Source organism: Lampetra fluviatilis, chromosome 3 (genome assembly GCF_964198595.1).
Source record: "Lampetra fluviatilis chromosome 3, kcLamFluv1.1, whole genome shotgun sequence".
NCBI classification, from domain to species: Eukaryota; Metazoa; Chordata; class Hyperoartia; order Petromyzontiformes; family Petromyzontidae; genus Lampetra; species Lampetra fluviatilis.
The window spans coordinates 24,293,222-24,302,494 of NC_136277.1; the positions used below are offsets into that span (position 1 = coordinate 24,293,222).

The 9,273-nt window shown below is 46.3% G+C and overlaps 1 protein-coding gene across 1 annotated transcript; it reads right to left on the bottom strand.

The window, feature by feature from the left end:
- Positions 1–443: 443 nt before the first annotated feature.
- LOC144949367 (uncharacterized) lies at positions 444–4,988 on the bottom strand. Its single transcript, XM_078879369.1, has 5 exons — positions 4,869–4,988; positions 3,914–4,027; positions 2,905–3,105; positions 2,365–2,577; positions 444–1,777 (listed from the first exon to the last, which is right to left on the bottom strand). The coding sequence occupies exons 1-5, from the start codon at positions 4,927–4,929 to the stop codon at positions 1,575–1,577; spliced, it is 792 nt and encodes a 263-aa protein (XP_078735495.1). The 5' UTR covers positions 4,930–4,988; the 3' UTR covers positions 444–1,574.
- Positions 4,989–9,273: the final 4,285 nt, after the last annotated feature.

The window sequence follows — 9,273 nt, forward strand, 5'->3', positions numbered from 1 at the left end:
ATTTTATAAAAATGTGCTCGTGATATCTTGAGATGAATAGAAGTGAAGGGGGCATTTTTACATGGTTCGCGTGACCAATACTGCACCGCATCCAACCCGCATTCCGTTAGGGGGACAGACTAAATAGGCTGTGACAATACCAGAACTGTCTAATAATGGGGAAATACACACGGGGAAATGTACAATTCCTGGAATGTTATACTGGGGTGGAAGGTAGGAACTGTAAGAGGCCTAAGGTCGACTAAAACTATGAATGTACACGGAAAGTGACCCTGACTTTTCCCTCACCTGTGGTGGCGATAGTGGTGGTGGTGTGAACAAGTTTTGTCATGTAAGGCATGCGGCGTTCACCATATCTAAGCCTAAAAACCTGAAACCAACCTTATAGCTGACAAGCTTTCTATGGTCAACTTTATACTGGTAGGAACGAAGTGTACCAGACCACCAATAGATTATATCGTCCGTCCGTCCGTCCGTGTATCAACATCGCCCCCTACTGCAAACACTTGGCATGACCCTGTCCGACAAGATGGCCGCCCGCTCCCCCTGCGATCTGTGAATTAAACAAGATGGCCGTCGCTTCCAGCGCCTCACGGCAAAACTTTTTGATCGACTGACTATGGGCGAACTCATTTATTCTGGTGGGTGAACAGTGGCGGGGAGGGGTGGAGGAGGAATTGATGATAAAAACAAACTTGCACCATCGTTACAGCTGCCGCGACGAGAGATGTGGGAGGAGAAGCGGCGACCGCTGCCTTGCAGGTGAGAGGTGCGTGTGTGTGTGTGTGTATGTGTGTGCGTGTGTGTGTGCGTGTGTATGCGCGTGTGTGTGCGAGTGTGTTTGCGTGCGTGCGTGTGTGTGCGTGTGTATGCGCGTGTGTGTGCGTGTCTGTGTGTGCGCGTGTGTGCGTGTCTGTGTGTGCGTGTGTGCGTGCGTGTGTGTATATGTGTGAGTGTGTGTGTGCGTGTGTATGCGCGTGTGTGTGCGTGTCCGGCCCACTCGAGCGGCGTGATGAATGGGCGCTATTGGGCTTCGGATCGTTATTCACGGCGAACTGGAAGCGTAGCAACACAACTTCATTACGTGTACGTGTGCGTGCGTGCATGTGTGTGTACGTGTGTGTGTGTACGTGCGGTGTGTGTGCGTGTGTGTGCGTGTGTACGTGTATGTGCGTGTGTGCGCGTATGTGCGTGTGTGTGTGCGCGTGTGTGTGCGGTCGATATCCCTGTACCGGTATTAGTATTATTCCTACCAGCCCACCCCGCAGGGTCCTGTTTTTCAATTAACAACATGATATAAAACAGAACATCTGAAGAATATAATTAAAAACACGCCAGTGCAGTAATCTCCTGAAATAGGGTCTTGACACCCACATTTTTTCTGAGTACAAAAATTTACCAATATATGCTGGCTCCTATGAAACGATCTACAGTGTTCGTTAACTAATTTTGAATCATATGGATGAGGAATGATTATATTTTTTTAATGGAAAACGATTAAAAACTACTTTTGAAAAGTTATCTGCGGTTTCTGTTAGACCTCTTTGGCTGCAATGGCCATCATGGTTGCCACTTTAGTGCAAAATGGCCATCATCAGAGGCAGGCTAAGTCCAGCCAGATAGTGGGCGGATGGGGCCGTGGCAGCGTTTAAAAGGCTCTTGTTACAGCCATCCTTCTGGCAGCAGTGGTTGGTGTAGGTCTTGTCTTTTGAATAGGCCATACAGCTCCTGGTGCAGCCCTTGCTCACGCTCAAAACATCTGAAGAGCCGGGGATATCTGCAGGGACAGACAAACTACGTTGTTGACATACTTTGTGATTTATTTCCAAGCACGTACTTGTAATTAAGGTGAAATAGATTATTATGCAAGCTATGCATTGAAGTGTGCATTTTTTTTTATCATGGCAAGTGGTATTATGAATACAGTATGTTTTGGGCCTCCTCTCATATCAACTTGGCGTTGAATGTGTGTGAACCTGAGAAACCGGGGAATTAAAGTAAGCCTGGCTTGGTATTGGTCACAACACATTGCGTGCAGTGTTGACCTTCATAACTCGATTGCAAACAGCACTCTCTCGTTCAGTCTAAAAGGGAGGCTGCAGTGACATTAAAAGTGCCGCAGTGATGCAACAGTGAAGTCACGAACTCCAAGGACACAGCCAAGGTGTATATCTATCAAAATAAGAACTGTCGATTTTGGATTGTTTTCTTTGTCAAAAGTCTGATTCATGGCCGAGGTGCAATTGCATCGAGTTTACCAAAAGGTAAACGTGGAGGAAAATTATCCGATTAGAAACTCGATGAGTTAAATCTGGACGGAGTCACTTACTCGCGGCTCGGGGAAGGGGAGGGGGAATAACTTACTTATGGACTCTGCTGTCTCGTAGCAGTATCTTGCGTCTGCATTTATACAGAACTCTGCGTTCTTCTTCGTGCAGGTGTCGAATGAGTCGCAGGTAACGCACTTGAGTGGGCTAGGTGCGTTACAGCTGTCTCCATTACATCGAGCTACAACTATAGATGGCAGGAAAAAAGCGAGGTCGCTCATGCACCCCTTATTCAGGTATGTGGCGGCACCTGTAACAGACAAAGTCAAACAGTGATGCCACGTGGCGGTCTTAACGCTGTTAGACTTCTGCGGGCACCGACTCCATCGGTAGTCCTGAGCCAGCGGTGGAAATTCCACATTCCTATGGTGGAGGGCAGTCAACAATGAACAATCACCACTGTTAGACAAAACCAAGTGGAGCTAAAAAATGTTGTTCACCCTGGAGGAATGGTGGTTGGTGGTGATGATGATGGGATCATGAGTCGACTTCCTGCTCAAATGTAACCTGTCCCTTAATTCACAGCCCTGATTAATCCACCACGTGCTCATGTAAACAAGAGGTTCCCTCCCCTCACCTGTTTCTCCAACAGCTGTGAAGCAAGCAGTTTCCATGGGGTCGGTGCAGTACGTTGGCTGAGCATTGCTGCATTCTGCCTCTGAGGTGCAGGTTACACACTGCAGAGGCAAACCAATGTTGCAGCTATTTGTTCTGCAGCAAATTTTATGTTGGCACCCGGCGGCCTCTGCACACCCCTTAGCCACACTGTTGCGAGCACCTGTTCCAGAGACCAAGGGAGGAGAGACCACAGGGGAAGGCAAGGACAGGTGAGACGTACGGATCTGTGATGCAAGTCGAGATATGTATACGCATGTGGAGTCATATAGCAATATATACATACATACTGTATATACATATACGACAACATATGTATACAAATGTATACATGACAATACTTTTTACTTCCAAGCTGTTGTTCATTGCATAATACAAAGTATTGAGCATCAACTTGAATTCATGAAGCGTCTTACTGCAGACCACACATCTCAAGAGATGCTGCACAACAGTGAGGCGCAAACACCCGGGGAACATTGTTTTACATTGGACAACATTGGTTGCCGGTTAAATAATGTGGGTTTGTTAACAAAACGATTGCCACGGGGCATTCCTCTCCTCAACTGATCTGGTTTCGAGGACTCGTTGTCAAAGACAAAGATCCCCCGTGTTGCCTTCACAGACTGTCGGGGCAAGTGCTGTTAGCGAGCAGCTGTGAAGGCCGGCACGGCACACGAGGGGGTGGGTGGCCAGCACCACGCCCGGCCGCCTTTGTTTCCTTAGTGGCTATGTTTACACATAGCACCATGTACTCATTTGAGGTTGAGTCGACCTAGGGGAGGCCCAGGACCGGTTCAGATAATCGTCACCAATGTTGGCCGTGAGCGGGAATAAAACTTGGGTCGCCGGGTTCGTAGCGCAGAGTGCTAACCGCTACACTACCGCTCCACAGACACACACATAACACAAATACACATATCCAGACACACAAACACCATCACGTGTATGTTGCGCGTTCTCATGCAATTCACCAGGCGTGGACACCACCTCTGTGTAGCAGTGATCTTGTCCTGCCATGCAGTCTCTGGGCATGGTTTCGGTTTTGCACGATTCGCCCTGGCACTGGATACATTTCAGCGTCTGACCTGCCGAGGCATTCACACGAATATATACGTACAGACATGAGGACATTTCACAATTCATATACAGACACAAGCTGGCGGGCAGAGTGTCCTGCAGACGAGCCGGAACGTCCATCTGTATACCAGTAGTTGTCAACGGCAGTCCTCGCGACCCTGACACCGAACAACTCACCGGATATTTGAACCTTATGGCGGGACCCCGGGGTCACACAAGCCCCCGGCTCTCGCATAAACTGCGTTGCGACCTCATTTTTTATCTGTTGAAGGCGAACGATACGGCAATCTATTCCTCTCGACGAGCTCTACACGATGCGCTAATCAAAGTTTTGTTTCTTCTGCGCGCTTGGACGACATGACGACAGAATAATCCGCGCCAGGTGAGTCGCGGCGTTTATGTGCGCGGTGGGACCAGAGTCGCAAAATAATAATTCATTAATTAAACAATTCTTACGTTTATTCGGGACCCCGCGGTCCCGCCATAAGGTTCATTGTTTAGCCGGGGAATTCTTTACCTGTTTCAAACTTCTCTAAGTTTCTTTGGCACAGAGTAGCCTGTTATAATGCTTCTTAGGTAACTGGACGTTATAAACAAGGACATTTACATACGCACGAAATGTCAACGGTCTCTCTCGCCTGGTAGAGGACGTCAATCACATGAGACAATTGATCTCATTGCGCTCTCTTCTGTCTCAATTAAGGGCATCGATTATTCGCAAGAGAACAATTCTCAAAGGACCCTTTGCCTAAATGGTAAATAAAGTAAATCAGTGACAGAAATGAATTAATGTGAATGCAACTCTCCCCTGGCTAAATGGATGGACACTTGTAGGCGAAAGGAACTGACCTGTAGCTAAAGCTGCCAGACAGGTGATGCCAAGGAGGAACAGCTGGGTTGCAGGCTCCATCACCAGAGACGACGAGGAGGTATGGTACAACTTTCGATGATGGGAGATGGAGCGGCTGGTAATGCTTGCAGGCAGGAACTAACTGATGACAACCAACGCAAGGTCCCTTTTGTATTTATATATTGCGTTTGTCAGCTTGTTCGTTTTATTGCTGTGGAGGCATCACTATAAAATTATTAATTTCGCAATTAATATTGCCAGTTGGAATTTGACTGACGCTTATTTTATGAGTTTGTGGAGGGCTATATTTACATAGTTGGCTGGGTTACGAGAGTAAGTATGGCTGTTAATGGTAATTCGTGAGAACAGCGTGGATGGTTAAGTGCGTTGGCCATTTTGCAACAAGCTGGCACGACATCACCTTGGAAGCGGGATTGGCGGAAAATGTTCAAATGAAGCCACGTGTGCAAATCTCTGGGGGTCGGTGTGGAAGTGGTGACAATGCTGCTGCTTATACTGCATACATGCTTATTTTACTGATGATCGTGCACTGATGCTGCTGTCACAGCTACGTTGACACAAACCTATGCCACACTCTTAAAGTAGTACGCACTTTATAGCGGATGAAGTATGTCCATAGGATATAGATTATGTATAGGAACTGAGAAAAAAATAAACCAAAAGGGACATACGAAGTCCGTCACGTTAATAAAAAGCGTTCAACCTCTAAATCAAGGGACGGGGAGCCCCATACGGCCTGTGGACTGCACGCGACCTGCGACTTCATTTCATACGATACGCGGACACATGCGGGTTGTACCTCTACAGGCAGCCCACTAACAACGAGCGAACGTCTCCTAGAACCGCTGTGGCAATGTCCCAGAGGCGGTCAACGCTTTGGTCCTGTGTACAGTCACACGGTGTGATGTCAGTGTCTGCATTCTACCTCTGCAGCAGGCGTACCGTACCAAATCTCTACACGCAGGCTTGTATATAGGACGCAGATTGTGTATAGGACACACTGTTCAAAGGCTCATCATCGTTAGCCTTGGATATTAATTAACCATTGCCTAGCCAAATGCAGAGTCCGCGAGGCATTGTACAGTCTGTTCTCCAATAGCGCGGAAGTTGCGTTCCTGAAGAACACCGTGTTATGAAAAAAATCGTGTTATAATAACCATAACCCCTTAATCGGAATTAAGGGGTTATGGAGTAGGAGGTTTCTAAAACAAACAAAGAATCCTTGCCGTCGCACTTATGTGTGTTGCAGAAGCACAACTTTGCTTAATTGTTTTCTGCATGACCACGAATAGTGCACAACTTGGATTCTGTAAGTCCCATTGCGCAAATAATATCATGTGTTCTTTCGTTTCGTTTATACTGCTTTATCACATCGAATTTTTGTTCAAGGGTAATAGCTTTTCTTTTGTTTACTTCACTTCCACTTGTACAACTACCAGAACGCTTCGTAGCCTTGCCACTCATTGTAATTAAAATAAACAAAGTTGTATGCAAAGTGAGACAAATTATATAGGGTAAATCATGAAGGGTAAAACACGTGAGATGCGTTTGCAGGCTGAACAAAGACTGAGGTGCGTGGGTAGCATCTAGAAACATCCAGCAGCATCCCGCCTTGTGTGATGCTACGCCGAGGTAGCCGTACAACCGCTTATTCCTACTTGCACGACGTATTTCTGTTTAATCACATTATATCAAATTCGCACCCGCGTTATCAAAATGTGTTCCCCAATACATTCATTGCGTTATATCTCATTTGTGTTATGAAAACACGCGTTATGAACTGACTATACTCAGTGGAAATTGATATGGACTATATAAAGGTATGGACTGAATAAAGTAAATTTTGAGGTGTGATGAAAAATTACATTGTATTGGAAATACTGACTAATCCATTTATGTACGGTCAGTAGTAGTTATAGGGTTGTACTTTAGTTTTCGTCATTGCATTTCATTCATCACGTTTTTGAACCAGCTGTCCAGGTTTTGGCCAACACCTAGCGCACTTTTCACCCAGTCTCTACGAGTCATTATGTATCTCTATGTGTCTCTATGTATATCTATGTGTCTCTATATATCTGTAGTGAGTCCAACTGAGTCGCAGACGTTGTCTTGGGAGCAACACTAATTATTACATCAACTCAAACACAACACAACATAACGTAACCTACACTTGGGTGTTGAACGCCCATCTAACCACGCTACGGCAGATCTAGACACGGTTCCGCTATCCCCCTCCGCACCACAAGCTGGGTCCCGGACCACGTGGCTAGAGGCTTCTTCAACCCGACGTGGATCTTCTTCACCAACAACCCGAAGAGCCCCGAGCCCCTCACGGGCCCCGTTATATTGGCCTGGGCTGGGGCTGGCTCCGCCCCTCGCCCCGCCCACCTTCTAGATCTCTCGAGCTCTTTCCCGAAGGCTCCTGAGAGCTCCTCTATACCACGTGACCACCCAGCGGCCCCCGTCCACCGGTGGCCCCCCTCCAATATCATCCGGTCACGTGTCGGCAGGTCAACCAGCGTATCATGCCCCAACGTAACCCTGGCTGGCTGACACTCTCGTTCCCTCACCGGGATCCCGCACCGCACACTGTACGTGGTGCTTCCATGCTGACCAGCGCTCACCAAAGTCCCGCTAGGGCTGGTACTACACCCAGTAACTGGGCTACACATAATGGCAACACATTATCCGACGTTGCTTCGCAAGCCCGTCACCACACAGTGACATTCACAGTCACTGCATATCTATAAGAGTATGTTAGTTAATTTGTAACTCTTTGAGCCAGCTGGCCAGGTTTGGCCAAAACCTACCCAAACATTAAAACGAACAATAACATATTTAAGAATCACAATAGATAAACAACGTATATACTCTATTAATATATAGTAGGTTGTTTTACTTAAAATCGCATTGGTGGTCCTCAAACTCTCCGGGATACTGTCCCAGTGTCTAAACAGGATATTATTACGTCATTTAAAACACCATGAGCACCCATTGAATGTTTGTAATTTAAAAGCAGTACTTTCTTCAACGCCATCGACCTGAGTAAGAGTACAGAAGGTATATTTTCCCTTCAGATGATTTACAATTTCCATTTTTTTTTAAACCTTGTGTGAACACGAGGGATAAAGTTATTTTTCCTTCCATCTGCTGAGATTTAATTTAGTGAACTCATTAAGGTGCTTCGTCGAATGAGGTACCTGGCATTTGGGCTAAAACGGGGGTAAGTAGTAGTGTTGGAGATTGAGCAAGTGTTAGGCATATAGGATTATCAATAGGTGTAGGGCTAGTATTCAGGATAGTGTGAGGGTTGGGATGGTATTAGCGTTAAGGACAACGTTAATGGTTGGCGATAGAAAATTGTGTTAAGGTTAGGGATTACTTTATTATAATTAGTCATAGAATATACGGGATTGACCTCTAAAATCCTAACCCTGGCACCTAGGGATCCTACTAAAGAGCTTTATAGCTCACCAGATTTCTCCAGTATAAACACATTATGATTCTAACTGTCGTCTGTACATTGCACCTATGCACACCCATATCACAAAATCAATTGTTGCCTACACTTCGAGGCCACGTTGCTTAACGACAAGATGATTTGAACACGGATGACTTATATTTGTATTGTGTGATACGCCCTTAATGAAACCCGAGATGGAACTTTGCTCCACGTTGTTTATTTTATGAAACAGTCGTAAAAAAACATAACAGCGAGCCACAGTTAAAACCGATTTGTACGTGGCCCCGGCAATTGTGAAATTTTCCACCGCTGGCTCTGGGAGGATATAGTTTGAGTTTATAACTGTGTGATCCATGTGTATAAATATACACACACCCCAGTAAAATCAAAGCGATAGAGCCATCGCCTATTACAATATTCACGGTGGCGAGATGTTCACTACCTCAATGGTAATGTTTGTACACCTCGCGAGGCCCTTAACCAACGTTGAGTCGACGTCCCAGCGAAGCCCCCAAGACAGGTCCAGACACCACTTGCAGGGCTGTATTATCCAATAGGCCACAGTATACACTGTGCCGAGGGCCCACGAAAACTAAAGGGCCTGCGAATTTTTGTTCACCATGTATTGTTGTTGTTTGTATGATGAAAAAAAGTAACCAAGATATCTTCTTCAATACATATGTTTATATAGCAAGGATAGGCAAGCGCGCTCCCATCGCATTTGGGCACACACTAAATAATAACTAACGTATCAGCAGTCACGACATCTGTCAAGCGGCTGGACGAAGCATCGCGTGAAACAAGCGGAGTGACAGCGGTGGTCGTTGTAACATGGGGCAGTAGCGGTACCAGCTGGACAAGATGCTTAATCCGGCCCTGACCACTTGCACTGATGTTAACCGTGGCCTAGAATCAAAACG

Bases quoted from the DNA above. Each gene is read 5' to 3' on its own strand.
- LOC144949367 (XM_078879369.1), bottom strand. From the start codon at position 4,929: ATGGAGCCTGCAACCCAGCTGTTCCTCCTTGGCATCACCTGTCTGGCA. The intron at 2,578-2,904 runs GTGAGGGGAGGG...TGTCTGTTACAG, and splicing joins CACAGCTGTTGGAGAAACAG to GTGCCGCCACATACCTGAAT. The intron at 1,778-2,364 runs GTAAGTTATTCC...CTGTCCCTGCAG, and splicing joins CGAGACAGCAGAGTCCATAA to ATATCCCCGGCTCTTCAGAT.